The sequence below is a fragment of the Styela clava genome, chromosome 1, assembly GCF_964204865.1.
Source record: "Styela clava chromosome 1, kaStyClav1.hap1.2, whole genome shotgun sequence".
Classification (NCBI taxonomy): Eukaryota; Metazoa; Chordata; class Ascidiacea; order Stolidobranchia; family Styelidae; genus Styela; species Styela clava.
Window position 1 is genome coordinate 32,613,733 of NC_135250.1, and position 21,226 is coordinate 32,634,958.

At 37.9% G+C, this 21,226-nt stretch overlaps 3 protein-coding genes across 3 annotated transcripts; 1 reads left to right on the plus strand and 2 right to left on the minus strand.

The window, feature by feature from the left end:
• Positions 1-1,040: 1,040 nt before the first annotated feature.
• Positions 1,041-3,152, minus strand: LOC120334868 (transcription elongation factor 1 homolog). Its single transcript, XM_039402383.2, has 3 exons — positions 2,892-3,152; positions 2,232-2,302; positions 1,041-1,841 (listed from the first exon to the last, which is right to left on the minus strand). Exons 1-3 carry the CDS (start codon positions 3,005-3,007, stop codon positions 1,777-1,779), a joined length of 252 nt encoding a protein of 83 aa, XP_039258317.1. The 5' UTR covers positions 3,008-3,152; the 3' UTR covers positions 1,041-1,776.
• A 1,840-nt stretch (positions 3,153-4,992) lies between these two features.
• Positions 4,993-10,718, plus strand: LOC120334862 (histone-arginine methyltransferase CARM1-like). Its single transcript, XM_039402378.2, has 13 exons — positions 4,993-5,229; positions 6,273-6,398; positions 6,783-6,880; positions 7,095-7,199; positions 7,369-7,507; positions 7,585-7,737; positions 7,911-8,053; positions 8,175-8,380; positions 8,634-8,771; positions 8,867-8,988; positions 9,133-9,278; positions 9,476-9,536; positions 10,098-10,718. The coding sequence occupies exons 1-13, from the start codon at positions 5,076-5,078 to the stop codon at positions 10,244-10,246; spliced, it is 1,740 nt and encodes a 579-aa protein (XP_039258312.1). The 5' UTR covers positions 4,993-5,075; the 3' UTR covers positions 10,247-10,718.
• A 5,602-nt stretch (positions 10,719-16,320) lies between these two features.
• Positions 16,321-20,597, minus strand: LOC120334876 (NAD-dependent protein lipoamidase sirtuin-4, mitochondrial-like). The gene is made up of 5 exons (XM_039402391.2): positions 20,367-20,597; positions 17,638-17,805; positions 17,259-17,504; positions 16,867-17,095; positions 16,321-16,596 (listed from the first exon to the last, which is right to left on the minus strand). The coding sequence occupies exons 1-5, from the start codon at positions 20,471-20,473 to the stop codon at positions 16,378-16,380; spliced, it is 969 nt and encodes a 322-aa protein (XP_039258325.2). The 5' UTR covers positions 20,474-20,597; the 3' UTR covers positions 16,321-16,377.
• Between the last annotated feature and the right edge of the window lie 629 nt (positions 20,598-21,226).

A 21,226-nucleotide genomic window follows, 5' to 3' on the forward strand; every position in this document is an offset into this window, starting at 1 on the left:
TTATCTTTTTCAGATAGTGTCGGCGGAGTTAAAAGTCGAATAAGCGTTTCGACACAGTAAATGCTATGATCTTTGCCATCAAATTATGCTCGGGCCTTGCACGAAATTCATAACGTGAAAAGTTACGTCCAGTGGTGAAATTTGTTTAAACAACTTTTAACCTATTTAGTGTTTTTAACAATAATTTTTAATTATTGAAATGCAATATTAACATCGTTGAATGATTTTGGCAATGGGAGAAACATATTAAACTGTAACAAAAATGAATTAAGTTGTGCAAAAGTGAGAATACCTGTGATAATAATAAGGGCGTGACGTAAACGGGGAAGGGCGAGAAAATACCAAAACGTATTAGCGACGGGTATTACCTGTGCGCCGCACATCTTTTACAATAATGTGAGGTGTTCTCGTGTACATTATTTGTGAGACACAGTTATAATATCGGTAACTATTAACCATTTGTTCGCGCTCGACTATCGCACTTTTCGGAAATGATAATTTTGTAAGGCGGAACAACAGGTGTATAAATACAGACGAAATTATTGGAGGTGGATGGGAGGGCCACAGGCATAACAGTCCCACTAACGTTCACCATTATCATTCTTACCTACTAAATACAGGGTATGTTGTTTTTACAAGAATAAAATTTCCCTCATCTGATCTTCTTTGTTTTTTTATTATTTCACAGCAAAATGGCTTTATGAGTAGGAAATTTCCATGTTTTGTGATAGGTGTACCGTGAATATTTAAAGAGCTCAATAGTGTGCCGCGACGTAAAAAAGGTTGGGAACCACTGGTCTAACATATAAAAAATCAGAGAATTGAAGTTGACTGCTGCGACCATTCCCACAAAAAAAAACGTTTCAATTTAAACCAATTATCAGGCGGTGAGCACTGACCATCATACTATAATGAAATTCGAATTCTCACATGAGCCCTATATCACAGCGTTCTACCCAGCAGGGATGCTCGGGGGCGCGGTGATGTCCTTATTTTACGTCATTCAGCTCCCGTGGTAAGATTTACAAGATTAATCCGGATACTTCTCTTATTATTTTATTAAAAAACACGGACAATAAGGTAAGGAATAGGACTTCAAAATAATTGTAAAACAGAGTTGATATTGTTCCTCATGACTAAACTTGTTTTGCGAATTCAACTGAAAACCAGTTTATGGAAATTTTTTGAAAAATTAGACTTTACTTGATAGGAAGCACAGAAGAACTGAATATCCAGATGTGCCTTTTTGTCAGATGCCCAGACTAAACAGATAAAATTCAACCATAACACAGCAGAATTGTCACACCAATAGTCTTCAAACCAATAATGGTGATCACCACACCAGATAGTCAGTTGGACAACTCAATCAAAACATGCCAAGTTCATGCATCAATAAAACACAAATCATCAATTTCATAAAAATACGAAAAAATTAAAAAAAAAATTCCCAAGTAAAATTCAGTACATACTGGGGATTGAAATCTGTGGCCTGATAAGATATATCTGATGAGTAATTTTGCCCTACACTACACACAAAACAAATATAAAATGCAATGGATTTTGTAGCATGTAGGAAGCATTGTTAGATTGGCGCCCTACGTCTTGGTTCTAATTTGTTGTATTTCCTAATTACATTGGGCCTAAATTCAATTGCATTTCACTGAATCGATGCATCTTTCTCTAAACTACTGGATAAACACCAGTCTATATAATGATTTAAAACATCCAGCATCTTGGTTGCACTCTTTTACAAAAATATAAATAAATCTCCAAATTCTATTGATTCGCAGCTTCGCATGCATCAATCCAGTCGCTATAGACATCAATCGCTTCTGAAAGATCTGAAGTTGTAGAGTCATAGAAAATTTTTTATTGGATTTCTGCAAAGTAAATGTCAGCAAAATCGTACACAAACTTATCTTTATTGTCTATAGAAGATAACATATCATTGTGATTTTAACTGTAATTTCCATAATGAATAAGCTATCAAAATTTACAATGAATCATCATACTAAACACCCCACATCATACGCAACCAATAAGTTAAATTTATCATCAAATAGAAGGGTGTGGTTCACTAACAATTATCTAACAAAACTAAAATCATTTGTGATTTATACAAACATTTATAAATATTGCCCACACCATGATTTGTTCAGATACTTTGGTTATTTTCAAATAATGAACTGATCATTCAGAATACCGGAATGAAAAATGTAATTAAAGGATACAATTTATTGTTGTTTGAAATTCCTCCATGCAAACAGTACACGACACCATTCCTGTGTTCCGAGCACGGTCCCTGTGAAAAAAAAATGCAACAGTACAAAAGGGCGGAGTGATCTTGATCTTTTTATCTAAGCCACTCATCTCTGCGTCTGGTTGCTATTGCAGTATTCACTGACTGGTAAGGAGAGAGTACCATACTATACGACTGGTAAGGAGAGAGTACCATACTATACGACTGGTAAGGAGAGAGTACCATACTATACGACTGGTAAGGAGAGAGTACCATACTATACAGCCACAACCAGTCCAGCAGTCGTTTGTTTCGGATACACAGAGAGAAGTTATCACAAACAAAATCAACACGGTGATCAGTTAAGTCAAAGCGAAAAATGGTTGAATACGCCTGTATGTATTATTTGTTATTTATTACATTCAACACACAAACATATATTCAAAATAAAAGAGACGAAGACACGAACGGATATCGTTCGGGCATCAAACTTGTGTTGATAGAATGGAATACATGGCTATGCATTCCATGTGACACTCTGGCATTGCTTTAGGATGAATGGTCAAATCATATGACAGGATGGAGCCGCAACATATAAACATCTTTTCCTATATTATAATTAGCATCAATAAATAAGGTCATATAAACTTACATTTTAACTTCACAAGCACGTTCGTGATTGCAGAAAGGACAGGTGAAATGTGTTTCAAGACTTTCAGTCAATTTTTTCTTCGCTGGTGGTTTCCTTTTAGACCTTCGACGTCCCATGTCCTTGATGAAATTCCGCTTGTTCGTATATTATTTAAATAAAATAGACCACGATAAACCGACAAGAAGAACCTACGCGAAAGAATTAACTATCTATCCAAGACTGTAAGATAGAAACTCGGAACCGTGGCTGGGGCTGACAATGCCAACGCGACTGTTATGTTATTGCTCTGTAGTTCCCACTAGTGCTATGTGATAACGCTATTGCTAGGGTCCATCAAAAGCAAGGTTGGCCATATATAACGTACAAAGAAAAGTCATGAAACAAGTTAATATTTATTTTACATAAATTGTCATTGTAAATCTGATTACGGTACCCTGTGGGGTTTCCCTAACTTGAATCCCGCTGGTGATATTCATGTGCGAGTGCGACACGATTGCTGAACTCCAAGTCGCTTCTCAGCCCAGAGGCCTATTGATTTGGATTGATGGACCTTTCCCCGAGCATCGTTGTTTACATCGTGACATTGGCCAATCAGCAAGATGCAAAAAGTGACGTAACAATGCCCCCTTTTCGCATTCGCTCAGACACTTTTCTCACTCAGACAGATTTAGGATAGGATAGGATAGGATTTACATATTTATCCCGGGGGAGAGGAAAGCCGATAAGACGGCTTATCCATATGGCAAACCACGGCCTCTCGTCCGGTTACCATTCCGAGTCGGGTATGGGATTAGTTATATTGTTTTGTTTTCGGAAGCATGGACTTGGTGGTGGAGGAAGCCGTAACCGACCAGCGGTTACGTGAACCACCCAACGACGGCGAGGAGTCCAGCAATCCTCTCGCACATAATCATCCCTGCATGAGATTCGAACCTGCGAACCCACGCAGAGTAATCAGAGGTGCGGTGGCGAGCGTATCCCTAACGCTTAGCCCGTTGAGCCACACCGCCGCGCGTGGTTGTAAACATTACTTCGTTTTCGCGATTTTGAACTCTATTCGTTAGTTTTCAGTTGTGTTTAGGAAACTTAAACATAAATCAGATAATTCAATGATCACACTGTCTTCCTAGGAGCTTTAATTTAATTGCGGTAATAAAAATTAGTGTAAAAATAGCTGTGATAGACTAGCCTGAAATTCTTTACCGGTACTTTTAAAAAACAGATTGTTGTATGCGATGAATCATAATGATGGTTTGAAACACATACCCCATTTTACAGGCGCCAACTCGCAAAAGCACTCTTAAAATAGCTCTGAAAATTTTGCAATGGTAGAGTATAGGGAGAATTTTCCGGGGGTCAAAGGTCGGGGAAAGGTCCATTGGATGAATTATGTCGTATAATTAGCGAGTTATCAGTGATGCCACACGCGGTGTCGCTATTAAGTCAAAGCAAATCCTACACGCCACTAGATCAATAACTCGACGGTCTCTGATCGCTATCCCGTTTATATTGTTAGGCTATAACATTAATATTTTGTGACAGTTGTGAATTGACAATATGCCAAAAGATTTTTCTGGTTAATTTTATTACGAAACAACACGAAATGCATTTATATAATACTTTCCGAATGCGACGCGGGCCACAGATAATGAAGCGACTGGCCAGGGTTTGAACCATCCTGATCTATGTTTTGCAGTTATTTTGAATAAAAACTTGTTATTTATTAGTAAATGGATATCGCTTTTCATATTTTATTTATTTCAAAATCTCGCAATTCTCTACTTTGTAATTTTATACTGATGAAAATATGGGTCATCCCCCTAAAATAAGCCCTAGCGTTATTTTTCGGAAGAAGACTGAAATAAGACCCAGTCTTATTCTCGAGGAAACACGGTATTCCCTATAACGGGAGAGGTACCGTGCCTGGGGTGTCAGTGGGCTTGATTCCCTTGGAACGAGATTTGTTATATAATGAATGACATCAGGTATTGGTTATAAAATGTAGGTCCTAATATTCGTTGAAAAGTTTAGCCGTAACAGGAGTTAAAATTGCACACAACATTATTTGTCTTTTTTGGCCTCTTTGCACCACCAAATATGACGTCATATTATTTACGGCAGGATCAACAACGAAGCACGAGGGCGGGTTAACTTATTGTCAAAGAATACGATTTACTTTTAATAATGGCAATGACCGCGATATCTTTCGAAAATGTTGTTTTGTCATATTTGCCCGTCGAGGGGGAGGAAGAGAAAAATAATAAAGGAAAAGAAAATGTTAAAGTTGACGTCAAACGCGTATCAGAAGAAGCTCTTGTGACCTGCCTTCGAAGCAAAGGTAGGAAATCTGGAAATTGCTAATCACAGAAATAATCCAACTTCTGATTCCGATCCTTGAGAAATGCCAAGTTCATATACCCAGTAACATTAAATAATGGTAAATGATGCTGTTCAACCAGAGCTATTAATAATTTGTTATGGATTGTACCAATCCAACTATCCCGCCTGCATATTGGCACAAAATTCTGAAACAACCTAATAGAACTTACCGTATTGACTTCTGGGTTAGTCAGAATCAAACACTGCAAAATCACTCACTATGGACAGATGGAAGAATTCCTGTCCATTTGGATGTAGTAGTGGTGGGTAACATTTTTGAATTCATTGTAAAAAATCGTTGGCAGGAGAGTCATGTGATGCACATTCAGACATTGCAATCAATTGATTCAAATTATTACAGATACATGCATGACTCGTTCTAACGCATCTGCCATCGTGTTACACACCCTCGTTTTTGCAACAAACAGTAGCCTACGTCACACTTTACAGATCGAAAGACATTGTCTCGTTTCAGAGAATCCCATCTTGCCGATGAACAAACACCCCTTTTTTGGGGGACGTCTGAACATTGTTGTCTTTCAATATCTGTAAAAATACAGTAAAATGAAGTTGCGCAAAAGAACTACAAAGAAGCGCAATCCAAAAACATCATCAATTCTCTGGAAAAAATGATCCGATTTATTGAAGGAAAAATTTTTCTACCATGGCATTCGAGAGTTTTTAGCAAAATACGGCAATTTTTGTCACGTGACGTCCACGATTAATTTAGATTATTATTGAGACAAGCATGGTGTGATATGACGCATCTGCCGTCGTGCCAGACGCCCCTCGTTTGTGAGACACATGGAGTGTTTATTTTATTGAACCAAATGACGAGACATTATTGGAATTTGGATAGTGTGCCGTAGTGACAAATGGAGTGTTTTATTGAACCAAATGTTAGGAAATATCAGAATCTAAGAACTGATACTGGCTGTGGTTTAATTAATCATCCCCATTCCCCCTGTGATCGAATATGAAGGTCTTATATTTTTTTACCAGATAATACAACAGCATTGAAATGCAACGTTACTCGAGAGAGCGACAATTGTTGCGCAGGAAAGCAAGTTTATTTAATTCGAGTCCATGGAGATGAAACTGTTCTGTTAAAGTTCCCTTCTACAGACGGTAAGGGCTCTAATCATACTTGATCTGCCACTTGGGAAATCTTCATGAATGTTCATTCAGTAGAGATATTGCTACTGAACCAACATAAGGTTTGGGTCCATGATGTTTTGTGGAAATAAAATCTCACGAATATTGAAAACTTTTTCACACAAAAAAGGCTCATTCTGTGTCCATCCTTATCAATTTTTACATTTTCTTATACTTTTTATCCCATCAAGCCCATGCTCCTGAAAACTGATATCTGGCTATCCAATACCATACCTGACATGAACTGGTAACCAGATGAGAGATCGTGGTTCACCATATGAGAGCCGTCTTATCGACTTCCCTCTCCCCGGGTTAATATCTTATTTCTTATTAAATGAAATAATTCTTTGTTTCTAGAACTTTGTCGGTTTTCATCGCTTGTTGAATTTAATTCCAAATCTCAGTCTGTGTTTGATCGAAGAACGGAAGATTCTTCAGCTGTTCAGTATTTCCAGGTAAATTTGTATTGAATCCGAACATTGGCTTCCAGTTCCACCCAGCTGTGACCTAAAGTGAATGCAAAAGCTACTTCTACAATCTATCATTATTTAAATCAAGTGTAGAAGGCATTTGTGCGAATGATCCACATTCTTCTCATGTTAGGCTAGTTTCGATCTGTGGGAACATTATTAGGTTGAATTAAATCATGGCTGTACATTTATGTTTCAGTTTTATGGCTACCTCTCGCAACAACAGAACATGATGCAGGATTATATTCGGACCGGTACATATCAGAAAGCTATGCTTCAAAACTATATCAATTTCAGAGATAAGGTCAGTTTTTCTTTTTTAATCTATTCAATTTTTTTTTATCCCAAGGTATTTCAAATATTTAGCTTGTAGAATTTGTTACAAACAGGTCGCGCTCTAACCTATCAGTAGCATCTGGGTCAAACTGCTTAGACATGAAGAACTTTTGCTCAATAATATTCACATTTACCAGGTCGTCCTAGATGTTGGGGCAGGTTCCGGTATTTTATCATTCTTTGCTATGCAAGCCGGAGCTCGGAAGGTTTATGCGGTGGAAGCCAGTACAATGGCTGAATATACAAAGAAGTTGGTTCAAAGAAGTCAGTACGCAGGTGTGTTCATGTAAACTCGTTGGTTTAGTCAAAACTTTCTACTCTGATGTATTGACAATGTATTTCTTTGATGTTAGGTAGAATAATAGTGATACCTGGCAAAATAGAAGAAATCAAACTTCCAGAGAAAGTAGACGTGATCGTATCAGAACCGATGGGGTACATGCTGTTCAATGAACGAATGTTGGAAACATATCTTCATGCCAAGAAGTTCTTGAAACAACCAAATGGTAAGAACTGATAGCAAATTACACAAAGCTAGTTCTTGGAAAAAATTTGGTATTTTGTACGCAAGTGTTTGAATATTCGATTGAAACTTCAAACATCTCAACTCTCAATATTAGTGAATTTGAATTCTCAACCTTTAATTGTTGTGTTGCTCAATAATGAATTCTTTGTTAAGGAATGATGTTTCCAACAATCGGTGATCTTCACATTGCACCATTCTCAGATGAGCAGCTATACATGGAGCAATTCACAAAAGCCAACTTTTGGTATCAGCAGTCATTTCATGGCATTGATTTGAGTCCATTGCGAGATGACGCAGTAAGTTTATAATATCCACCATCTTTAGATTCTGCTTGGATTTGCACCATGTAATTTGGTGACTTAAAAGAGAATGGAGCGAATTTTGGCGATAATTTAACCGACAGTTTTGTTGTTACAGGTGAACGAATATTTCCGCCAACCCATTGTCGATACGTTTGATGTTCGGATACTGATGGCAAAGAGTGTGAAACACACAGTCAATTTTTTAACGGCAAAAGAAGAAGATTTGCACAGAATTGAAATTCCATTGAGATTCACTGCTCACACTTCAGGAACGGTACATGGCCTTGCATTTTGGTTTGACATGGCATTTGTGGGAACAATGTGAGTATTCAAGGTTTTAGTGGAAACAATTTTGCATGTTGAGATGCGTGAAATAATATTTTTCACTTTTCAAACTGATAATTATAATCATAATTATAAAAACCCATGAAAAATTTATTCGTACTTATTTCTGCCCCTCCCTTAAGTTCTGGCCATATGTTAAGTAAATGGACAACAGCAGCAAGGTTCTCTTATCTGTCATCATTTTTATTTCAGACTTCCATAATAACAAGTCGTGTTTTTCATTTTACAGAGCAACGATATGGCTCTCTACTGCCCCTACAGAAGCACTCACACATTGGTATCAAGTACGATGTCTTCTACGTTCTCCGTTGTTTATCAAAGCCGGTGAAGTTTTGGTCGGAAAAGTTCTCCTGAGATCGAATAAAAGGTAAGTTGCCTATTTTTATTTCTGATTGTGATTCAGAGAGTAAAGCAACTATTTCTATGAATCAAACATCAGAATTAAAATTGTTTAATTTTCAGACAAAGTTATGACATCGACATCGAAGCAATGGTTGAATCGACCCGATGCAAATCTGAGAACACACTGGATTTGAAGAATCCTTTCTTCCATTACAATGGACAGTCGCCGTCCGCACCACCAGGTGTGTGAAGTTATTTTATAGGACTGACAATGTTTGGTAGCATGTTTATCAAGAAATGGTAATCATCCTGGTTAAATTATCTGAACAGCTCCCCTCCTAAATAATATCAAAATCTCACCTTATCTGCCAATCCTTACGTAATAGGGAATCACACGGTGGCGCCATCAGACCCATACAGCTCAGGGATGGTTTCAGGAACAGCTGCTTATGATGCCGATAGCAACGGTGTCCAACAGCAACAACAACAGTTGCCTAGCAACAATGTACAGCAAGGAAATCTATGCTACCAGGTATATGAATAATCTCTTTCTGATTTTGACAACCATCTCCTGTTGAAGGGTGTATTTCAAATTATAATATTTTTGAAATTTAACCCAGTAAATAGTTTAAACACTTCTAAAATTTGTCAAAATATAAGTACATCTCAGAATGTTTTCCCGACTAATTACTGCTAGTGTGATGTAATATAATTTCGCACATTTTTCAGCAAATGCTTGACCCGACAATGCAGAATTATCCTTCAGCTCAGTGCAATGTTGTTCCTTTACGTAAGTTGTTAAATGTCTTATTTGCTTCCTACCTGGGTGTTCTGAAAAGCTTTCCGGCCTTCAGTCCGCCCATGGGCGCTTGTATTAGGTGGGCAATTGCTTTTTCCGTGCCCTAATTATATATCCATTTTGCCAAGCCAAAAGCAAAATCTCACTTTGTGTGACATGGATATTTATCTCAGAGCAACTAGATGCCTTTTTTCCAGACACGTGAATGACCAGCTGTTTAATGAGAGAGAGTCAAAGGCAATATGCAACTGCCTTATAACATCCCAAGCGGCTACTTGTTCCATGTTTCATTTTCCCAATTAATGGCCATCTGGAAAACCCAGACACTAAGACTAGTCTATGTGTTGGTGTCTGCAGTACCTTACTTTCCTCCTTATTAGGTTGTCACTAATTTCTGATGACAAAAATAAACTGATAATGAAATCAAATTAAAGGTCTGTTGATCAAAATTGAATGCTTTAATTGCAGACACCATATTTCTTGTGACAGGATCTGTAGCAATGAAACGCACAATAACTTCTCCCTATGAAACTGGCATTTTTCTCATTTCAGTAACTGGAGGTTCAATCCCTCACCCGGGCACGATGGCTGGATCTGCGATGAAATCAACAATGTCTGGAGCGGTGAACAGTTCTCAGAGAGAACAGACGCAACAATACAATGCCAGTTCACCAAATCAACAGCAGTATGTGCATTACTGAGAACTATAATGGACAGTCATGAACTGAAGTTGTTGGAATTATTGTTGTGCCCGTTGATCTCCATCGTTTTGTATAATTCTGGTGACGCACCCCGATAAGCACCTTGCGAGTACTTGTTTGATTTTAGCCGAGACAGAATAATATATGGGATTCTTTGTCATGTCTAGTGGTTGATCACAACTACGGGGCCTGTGCTTAGGTTTGAATATTTGTTGCCCGCTTGCCTTGTGTTCAACCATATCTTTATAGAGACTCTGGTCTGGTTTTATATTAGGTTTGCTTGAATACAATTCTATAAATTAGGTTTAATTGGGCGGTTGCATTTGGGCAAACATTTTGATAGAATATCCTGCACCCATATTGGGATTGAATTATGTTCAAGCAGGTCGATCTCATTTCTTTGTCGGACTTTGATACAAATGAACTGTTTTGTAATAATACTGCCATATTAATTAAAAGTGTTACATCACAAGTCTATTCTTTATTGAACTCTAGGTTTGTGGAAGAAATAGGGTTTCAGACTGTTTGTTGGGGAAGTTATGTAAATTAAATCCAGGGTTTTGAATTCTAGAAATATTTCGGGATCGAAGGCTGGGTCTCATCTATGGGTGGGTGCATGCCTCGTTCCATCTCGGGCAAGCTTGTCAACTTTTTTCAGAATAGACCTTGTTGTCCTCCCCATCAAGGTAAACTTGTTTCAGATACCCCTCTTATTGGTGTATCTGTATCCTTTTGAGTGAATTTCCTTCTTAATTGCAGCAGAAAGCCCTTGTTTGGTAAGGTAGACATTCAGACAAGAATGGAAACAATTTCTTGTATAAGACTGCAATACTCTTAAACTTCTATTGGTGCCGCTCAGAATTCAGTGTTACATGTAATGAACTCTTTTTGTGCCAAATTTAATCTGATTCATAAATTTATTTCCACTACAGCAGCTCAATTTCCCCTCCCCACACATATTATGCTTGGAGACGTTGATAACAAATGACATTTTCTCAAGCTTCTGTCTAAACCATTTTCAGCGGATAGGAATAATTCAATGTGTTCTTATTATGACAATAGAGTAACAAAAGTGTGGGAAACGCCGGACATAAGTTTAAACACAAGTGTTACACTTCATTTGTGAGAAACTGCTGAACTATACACCTGGTGGACGAGTACTGATCTAGGGGTTTCTGGCAACTTATGGGATGAATTTTGGAGATGTCCTGTACTGTGCAGAAAATACCCCTATTGAAAGCCAAAAAATGTTGCCTGAATCCCACTCATAGCGGACAGTGCCTGTCAATTCTTGCAGTCTGACTGGTTGAAGGAATGAGATTAGAAAGCTTAAAATACTACTATATTTATTAAATAACATTATCATGCACAGTGAAAAACAGTCATAGACAGTGTTAACTCTAAGCAAATTATGAGTGCGAAAGTGCTTCGCAGTCGAAAAAAAAAGTGCGAAAGTGCTTTTGCCGATTTTAACAAGTTAGGTGCCCTAGCCTTTCATATAACCCATTTAAAACGGCATAGATACTCGAAAAAGCGCTCCTCCGGTTAATATTATGAATTACAGAGAAGCCTTTTCGTTAACCGAGTTCCCTTTAAGCGAATTCATGTTTAATCAAAACAAGCGAATTCATCGGCAACGAAATGACATCTGCTAACATCGGCAACGAAATGACATCTGCTAACACCTGCCGCGGACAAAACTTCCATGCAATGTATCACGGTGTCAGTTGCTTACTCGCGTAAACAGCAAAGACTTTCACATTTGTTACTCCTTACATCTAACAGACACGAGGCAGGCTGGAAACCATATTAGTTACAGGGTGGATCGTTTGTACAAATCCCGTGCAAAATAATCCCCCCCCCCCCCCCCCCAATATAAATAGCAATCAACTAATTAGGGTTAGATGCGCTGGAAATTCAACTTTTCAATTTATCCCTAAATAATTATTAATTTGTGATTTTGATCCACTTTGAAAGTCGCCACCCGCTGTTGTAAAAGATAGGTTAACCTATGTTCTCTCCGAAATATTACGCAGGATACTCCCCTGTTTTAGGAGATAGGTTGACCTACTTTCCTTTCAAACTTTTTCCTCCGAAATATTACACAAGATCACTTTGAAAATCCTCCCGGTTCGTGAACTAGCGTGACCTAATTTCTCATTTACATTTATATTATACTATTTCAGAGCTTACCCAAAGACAAGTAATTTTTAAATGTCGACATGCCTTGGTTTGCGTGCGAGTTAGTTTAAATCGGGCAGAAAACATCATATATTGGCAAAATGTTCAGTAATGTCATGTACTTTCAGCATTCATAAATAGCACTCTTTGTAATGCTGCTGACCTAGTATCAAATATTCGCATCACAACGCCACTTGCGAGGTTCCCATATATTTCAATTACACTAATAGGAACGATGACACCAAAGAGTTTTCTTTTGCTAAGGTACACTAAATATAACGAGGGTGATTCTTGAGAAAAACATGAATATAAAAAATAAACGAATGATATGATAGTGGATCCAAAATATTTTTGAGAGTGTCTCGAAATACCAATCCATTTGATAAATAATTTTTATTCGACCACATGACCGCTGATATCCTGAAAATTAAAGTTGAAAGAGAATTACGCATTCTCAGATATCGGACATCCAGTCGCGATATTCAATCGTTTATATGCACAAATCTCACTTTAATAGTAATTGCTACCCAAGTTTGTGAAGTTTAGAAACCAACAAACAGAAAATAACTTATCCTAAAACACAATTAAAATTCAGTCGGCAATAAATTCGTCGCCAAGACGATGTCATACAAAACAAAAAGATTTGGTCGCGAGAGTTACGTGCGTTGTTTTTTAAGCAGAATGTAAAAAAATTTATAATTAATAAACGGGAGTTACGACGCCCTTAACACATCGTGTGTATTAAACTTCCCTGGTAAGTACTATTATTATTGTACTTATACACCTGTTGGAGTATTTCGGACAATTTCGAATTTAAAATAAATGAAAACCCGACATATAATAAAGACGCAAAAGAAAAATGAACATTTATTGAAAAAGTTATTATTTAAGAAAGACAACATGATCGTACAATTCCGCCAAAACCTCGATGTTCGCAAGTGAGATGATAAATAAATACTTCCCTGTATTTGATCAATTAACTTTAGCGTATCGTTGTTCTGCCAACAAACAGCCGGGTGCAAAATATTTCCGTCCTGTGATATGCTCACAAATATTCTCGATATTAATATCATACCCTCGCGTATGTACTTTCTATTAGCTCTTTAGTGATCCCTTCCATCCTTGGCCAAGTCATGTTTCGAATATGTGAACATTTTATTCGACCATACATGGCCGGCGGGATGTTAAAATTGTAAACAAGAGAGAGGTAAAATCAATCGCGAGTTTCGTTATAACGGCTCGTTTACGAATTGTTGCGCCTGTTATCGTCGAAAATGATTACATTTGTTGTATTTTGAGGCATTTAAGCAGTAATAATTAGGGCATGACATCATCAAAATCGTCAAGTGAGATCTTGAAATTGCAAATTCCGTAAATAGGATTGTGAATTATTCGGTAACGAATTCAGCTTTAATGACCGTCGGGGTATTGTTTTGTTGAAAATTATTATTAATGTGAGAGCACCAAAAACATACAGTCCATACCGATGCGACTGCAATTTATATGGTCGCAATTGGTGTGGCGCATTTATTAATAGTGTAAAATAAATTAAACGAATATCAATTATAACCAAGCCTGTCAGCGTGTTTATTTTCTGTGGGCAGGAATCGTAAAATACCACCTTGAGACAAATTCACTTCTATTATAAAATCTTAATTTTCAGTTATTATCGTTATACAAATACCGTGTGGCAACTTTTTAATTTATCGTCGACCGAAAAACCGCCCCACACTCGTCCAAACGTGTGTCGAGCTTGAACGACAGGAACAGATTCATCGACGACCTTAATTAGGGAAAATATGTATTTTATTGGGAATGCAAAATAAAAGTAACAAAACGCACTTTTTTGTGATATAACTTTGTATTTTCGGAAACGGGTTGCCGTGAAAGGTAAAATTTGATCTAAATTAATCGCAAAAAGGTTTTATTTTGAATGTAACAAAACACATTTTTCGAGATACAACTGTATTTTCGGATACCGGGTGTCATGAAGAGTAAAATATGATCTGAATTAACCGTAAATAATGTTTCATTCCAAATGTATCATGACGCATTTTTTGCGATATAACTTTGTATTTTCGAAAACGGGGCGTCACGAAAATTATTAATCTAATGTTTTATCTATCGTCTAACTAACGTCTGGAACACATCATTTTCGGGGAGAACTCTAGCCCGCGGAACGTCATTTAATTTAAAATAGAGAATGTTTCACGCATTTCAAAACGGAAAATCACCAGTAAGTGGACAGGGATTCAACCCTCCGGATTCAGTATTCTATATCCCCCCTGTCAGAACTTTCTGAAGAATGGAACAAAGAACCCGTCAAACCGCCGCCGAAGGAGGGGAGTATTTTTTGCACTAATAATTAGGGCGTGACAATATCAAAATCGTCAAGAAACTGGTGAATTTGCAAATTCCATAAATAAAATTGTGAATTGCTCGGTAACATTTTAGCTATAATTATCGCCGGGGTATTGTTTTGTTGAAAACACGTTGAAACTTGAGGGAATTAGTTACAATTAGCGCCTGACCTCTATTAGGCACTCGAGCACTCGAAAAAAAAGCACTCGAACCCAATCTTTTTAGCATTAAGTCGCATAAGTAAAATATCCTGTAAAAGAAGTGCTGTTCATTAACGTCATCTCGTCTTATGACCACGCAGAAATGCCTTTATTGCCGAATTATTCAATCACTATTTTAAATCAACATTCAGGATTGTCACAATTTCAGATTTGCGAAGTTTATCACCATAGAAATACATGAGAAAGTTAATTATCGTCTTAATAAATATCTGCATCACGGTATGGACAATAATATTACCATTCCCATAAAATTGGGACGGTAAATTTACAAATCTTGATAGGTAATATTAAAGCCAACGCAAATGTTAAATTGAGTCCTCAATGTCTTCAACAGCTGTTGCCGATGTGAACGAACGGGTAAACCCGAAATATAAAACTTCGATGTCCGCCGACCCACAAGAATTCATATTTGTAAAAAAGAGAGGGCGGGAATATAGATTACCCAAAACCTGGATATCGCCGCCAAAACCATCGGTGACAAGAACAATTAGCGATTACAACGGAATTAACCAGTAAAAAGGCTTTGTTGTCGATTTTTTAATGTTTTCACCACGTTTATTCGGTACTCCTTAAAAATATTCGATTCAAAAAAATATTGAATTTTGCCCACCGTCCTCGCATATCAATGAGAAATAGTTGTGTAAATATTGCAAAATTACGGAAAATGCCACTCCTTTCAACATTGTGATTACAATAAAATGGCACTTAATGGTATTTTGTGAATTTGGTGATTTTGCAAATCTGTGACATGCTGCTAAAAGTTTCGTCTGATTTGAAAATCGTGCAGTTTGGTCACAATTCATCCGAAGTGACTATAACACATAACACTTTTATAGTCATTTTGAATTCATCGATATCATTGATAGTCACATGACCACTCACTTCAAAGAAACGCACTGCCTATTATTCCAACATCTGGTTTCAATCACCCGGGAGCGTTTTTTGTTTTTTGCGGGAGAAGCGGAATCGGTGTGCTTGTATAATAATCATATTATAAACAAGAATTTTGCCGTTAATGCAAAAGCTTTATCTCCTATGTCTGCATCTCATAGGTTAGAATTCCCGTAAATATCGTTATGATATGCAGATTTGAGTTACAAAAGTACTAGTATGTTACTTATTTGTCAACTTAATACTCGAAAATATTTGTTAACTTTAAAATTTTTATTCCATTCAAAATCGGAAAAAAGTGCTATTTCTCTTCAAAATCGGAAAAAAGTGCTATTTCGCAGTCCCTAAAAAAAGTTGCGAAAGTGCTTCGCAATTTTCGCAAAAAAGTGCGCTAATAGTGAACACTGGTCATAGATATTCCATAACTCTCCAGTCCCAGAAAACAATTCGTAAATAAAGAATTCAATGAAAAATTCATCAAGATACAGCCATTCTCCTTAAAATATCACTACATTTTGCATTAATCTTCAAATCTAGTTTATCATCTGCACGGGTTGGTCCAATGTTCACACAGGCGGTTGGGATTCCAAGTTCTAGAGCTCGTACAATAAATCGATAACCAGACCAGACAAACAGGGACGATCCAAGAACCAACATGGAGTCACATGATGAAAGAATGCTGAATGACCTTTCCACCTAAACAAAGAAACCAGTTATTTATCACAATCAAATGGAACCTTGTCATTGCAGAACTATCAGTGAAATATCAGTCACTGTAAGAATGCTTCTGCTTGCAAGCCTTCACTACTATATTAACATGAATACTTTCGTATTGCGAGTACACTGAATTCAGTACAGGTGAGATGGGTGAGATACTAAAGGTTTCCAAGCTACAACATTATACCACAAGAACTATAGTATTGTCTATAATACAGTGGAGTCAACATCCAGTAAAGGTGAACTCACTTTGATCCTTCCGACTGAGTCACCAAAGAAGACAACGTCAGGCTTCAATCTCCCCCCACATGAACGGCAGTCCGCAATGTTGAATGTTCGTACATCCTCATCTTGTAGGAACATATCCGCATCAGGACCCATACCGAATGATTTTACGCTCCAGTGCTTGTTAAGTTCATCCAGCTGTGTCTGCAGTTCGTATCGTGATGAAACCTCTCCGCAGTCCAAACATAGGACTCTGATTAACAATAATAACAAAATATCATGGTTTGCTCGATAAAAATTTGATAGTTGTAAAGAAGCATTCATTGCAAAAAGGTTTGTGAAATGGATTGAATTATTAGACAGGTGGCTCAGGCCTTCTAAAGTAGGCTGTTGCCACCAATGCTATTCATACTAACCTATTTAAACATCCATGCAACTCAGTCAGGTTCTGCGACCCAGCTGCGGTGTGAAGTGCATCAACATTTTGTGTCACTGTCCAATATACTTTCTCCTGCTTCTCCCAGTCAGCCAATAAAAAGTGGTTTACATTTGGGCGATGTTCTCGAAATTTCTGCCACCCCATATAATTTCGGGCCCAGTATTTCTGACGTCCCGATTTATTGGAAATAAATTCTGCATGTTGCATAGGTCGGTGGTTCACCCTAAAATCACATAAGTGATATATTATAACGAATAAAAGAATGAACAAATTAATATACAGATGTTCAGTCTATATATTCTGCGGTAGATAAACCATTTATGATACATTCTGACAATAGTATGGAAACTTCAAACCTGTCATAAAGTCCAACTCCCTTCGATCTATAGTCAGGGATGCCAGATTCAGTTGATATACCAGCACCAGTGAGGACAAATATTCTTGAACTTTTATTGATGAATTGTTGAAGTTTGTCTGCACATTCTTCTGATAATGGTTCTGATTCGGGTATAAATGTTGACAATCTAAAATCAGAAGAAGACAAAATCCTGAACAAATATTTCTGGCGACGTGGTGTGCTAAGCGTTGATTACCCTTCTTTCAGTCTTTGGTTCGCAGAATCTTGTGTGGGATAATAATGTGCGAGAGAATTGCTGAATTCCATGCAACTGTAAGCCAGTCTGGATTTCATGGCCTTTCTGAACAAGTGCAGTTTTAAGTATTCTGTGACGTCTGCAGCTGCCGCAAAACCATGGCGGTATTTCTATACTATGGCCGCTACGATCAAACCGACATTTCAGCTGCCACAAACCAATGACGAGCTGCCGTTAACGCGGCAGCAAATTGAAAACCAATGACAGGTAAAATTTTGCTGCCATAACCACGGCAGGTGAGCCGTAAAGAAAGGGCTGTCCCTTATGGTGACAAATATTGAATAAGTTGGAACGTTTTTCTTCATGGATACAGTTTTGATGGATTTGGGGTTAGGGCCGCATGATCAATTTAAATCGAGTCTTACTACTTACTGGAAGAGCGCAAAACAAAAAGAAACCAGCACAAAACAGAGGGAAACAGAGCAAAACAGGAGACGCAGTCATTACCACCTTACGCGCCTCTCGCCATGGTTTTATGGCGCTATTTTCGGTATATTACAAGGTTATGTACCGGATTATAGGACATCATGCGAAATTTTATCCACCTTTTTGGTGCTCCAGAAGTATGTGCAGCAATATGTCGCACAACCTGAATCCGCTACACACACACATACTATTTTCAGGTTGTGGGCCATCTTGGTGCACATACTTCTGGAGGTCCCTTTTTACCTAACCCTAACCCTAAAGCCAACCATATCCATATGGAAAATGTTCTAAATTATGGTACCCAAAATGTGTCACCAGCAGGGGAGACCTGCCATTACAGCATTACTGCCTACATACGTTGGTTTGTGTTTTTAATTTGCTGCCGTGGTACTCCAACTCAAAACAAGGTGCCCCGAACTCATTGCAAAATTTTTTTCTGCTTCACACTGTTTCCCTCTGTTTTGCGCTCTTTCGCGCTGTTTCCCCACTGCTTCGCGCTGTTTCCCTCTGTTTTGCGCTCTTTGCGGTGTCCCGCACTGTATTCAGTAAGTAGTAAGACCGATTTAAATCTAGTACATTAATTTGTGAATATACCGTTAATACTGAATAGCGCTATAAAACCATGGCGAGAGCTGCCTCGGTTCGTTCGTGGCAGGAGCTGCCATGAAGTGGTAAGAACTGCGCCTCTTTCTGAACGAGGTACTGTTCAGTACTAGAGATGCACCGATACCACTTTTGTCGCCGATACCGATACCGATCCGATACCAGCTAAAAACGCCGATACCGATACGCCGATACTACAAAAAGGCCGATATTACCGATATTCCGATACTATGTAAATATTACTTGATTAGGTGTGTTGTGTAGGGCAGACGGGTTAAAACAATGGTCTCTGAGCGTTGTTCATAGTACACAATATTTCAGATCGAAAAAAAAGATATATATGTCGCATAATATGAAATTAATGATTGGTATCCATATGCTTTAACTGATTAAGATACATTGTACAGTAACGCTAGTGATCTCGGTGTTCAATTGAAACTCATAAGCCGGGATGTCCAATATGAATTTAATGTTAATATCGCGACCTTCAAAAATCGTTATTCATGTTTAAAAGAATATCGAATATCACCCACACATTCTAGAGCCGCCGTCCTAAGATCAAATTAAAAGCATTTTTCAAATATTTCATTTCGTCGCTAATCGTAATCGTCGACGAAATAAGTAAGTCAAAGCCAACATGAAAGAATATCAATCAGCACCGACCAAAAGAAGGCCTACCTATAACCGTCGAGGATATTTTTTTACTTTACTATTTTATGATATTATACAATTGCTATCATATATTTTGTGATAGTCTAGGGCTAGGCGGTCATGTCAATATATATCTATATATACCTGCGTAGAGGGATAATTGTGTCGGAATTAGTTTATTGATGTCGACGGACTGAATGACACTCGTACTTGACGACAAACAGTCAAAATTTATACCCGTGCCGAAAGTCCATGTGCCGTTAATAAGGACCCCAATTCCACTGTATGATTTAAAACTGGGCGTCTAATTGCTTTTTGTTATGTGCCGTGTTGATATATTTCTTCATAATTACTATGTAATATTAAAAATTTCAATATAAAAATTTGACAGCGAAAATAGCCAAATTAGTTGAGCTAATTTGGCTGATAAATAGCTAAAAACACGTGAATCCTATTCTCTCGCGGGGGTGGGGACATGTATGGCTCATAGCTCACGATCCAGCGATCTCTCCAGACAAAAAATAAATTAAAAAGTAGTATTCCAACTTATCTTTATATCGGAAATATCGGCCTTAATCTCACCGATACCGATACATGGCCGATACCGTAAAAATGGCCGATATTGCCGATACCGATACCCGATACATCTCTATTCAGTACATCCACGTAAAATTATTGGATTGTGTACAAACTAAGCCTCGTTGGACTCCATGCGGTTCATTGTTAAATTTGTATTGTAGTATGTTACCGACCTTTCATCCTCTTCTTCTAACAAATTCGAAAGAGTTCGAATTGAATAGGAACTTCTCAAACCTCCTCCCAGCACAATTAGACACCCCTTCCGCCACAATGTAATCATTATCAATAACTACCAGTCACACAGATATTTCGAGCAACATTAAATGTGGTGATTTGAGTCTATAAAACTTTTAATTCACAAGTGAGAAATTTGATGCGGTGAAATTATTCAACATATTCTAACAAAAAAGTTTATAACTCAAATATATTATATATCAAAGTAAAAATTCGGGTATACTGTCTGCATATTTCCATTTGGCGCGGCGGTGTGGCTCATCGTGCTGAGCGTTAGGAATACGCTCGCCACTGCACCTCTGATTACTCTGCGTGGGTTCGCAGGTTCGAATCCCATGCGGGATGGTTATGTGCGAGAGGATTGCTGGACTCCCCGCCGCCGTAGGGTGGTTCACGTAACCGCTGGTGGGTTACGGCTTCCTCCACCATCAAGTCCATCCTCCCGGAAACAAATAACTAACTAATCCCATACCCGACATGGAATGGTAACCGGACGAGAGGCCGTGGTTCGCCCTATGGTTAAACCGTCTTATCGGCTTTCCTTTCCCCCGAGATAAATATGTAAATCCTTATCCTTAATTAAACCAAGAAAATGGCATAGCATACTGATATTAAAACTGCGAATACCACGACTCGCTCATTACTCGGCAACACACAAAAATTGCGACAACATGCAAAGAACCCTATACCACTGATGTCGTAAAAGCTACACAGCATAACATAATGCGCGGTATTAGGTGAGAACAAATGTGACTTCATAGCACAGTTTTTTCACACTTTACACCTAATCTCTCAATGG

Bases quoted from the DNA above. Each gene is read 5' to 3' on its own strand.
- LOC120334868 (XM_039402383.2), bottom strand. From the start codon at position 3,007: ATGGGACGTCGAAGGTCTAAAAGGAAACCACCAGCGAAGAAAAAATTG. The intron at 2,303-2,891 runs GTAAGTTTATAT...TTTTTTTCACAG, and splicing joins CGTGCTTGTGAAGTTAAAAT to GGACCGTGCTCGGAACACAG. The intron at 1,842-2,231 runs GTATCCTTTAAT...CTACAACTTCAG, and splicing joins ATTTCAAACAACAATAAATT to ATCTTTCAGAAGCGATTGAT.
- LOC120334862 (XM_039402378.2), top strand. From the start codon at position 5,076: ATGGCAATGACCGCGATATCTTTCGAAAATGTTGTTTTGTCATATTTG. The intron at 7,508-7,584 runs GTGTGTTCATGT...CTTTGATGTTAG, and splicing joins TCAAAGAAGTCAGTACGCAG to GTAGAATAATAGTGATACCT. The intron at 8,772-8,866 runs GTAAGTTGCCTA...TTTAATTTTCAG, and splicing joins CTCCTGAGATCGAATAAAAG to ACAAAGTTATGACATCGACA.
- LOC120334876 (XM_039402391.2), bottom strand. From the start codon at position 20,473: ATGATTACATTGTGGCGGAAGGGGTGTCTAATTGTGCTGGGAGGAGGT. The intron at 17,806-20,366 runs GTCGGTAACATA...TTCTGATTTTAG, and splicing joins TTAGAAGAAGAGGATGAAAG to ATTGTCAACATTTATACCCG. The intron at 17,505-17,637 runs GTTTGAAGTTTC...ATGTGATTTTAG, and splicing joins GGAGTTGGACTTTATGACAG to GGTGAACCACCGACCTATGC.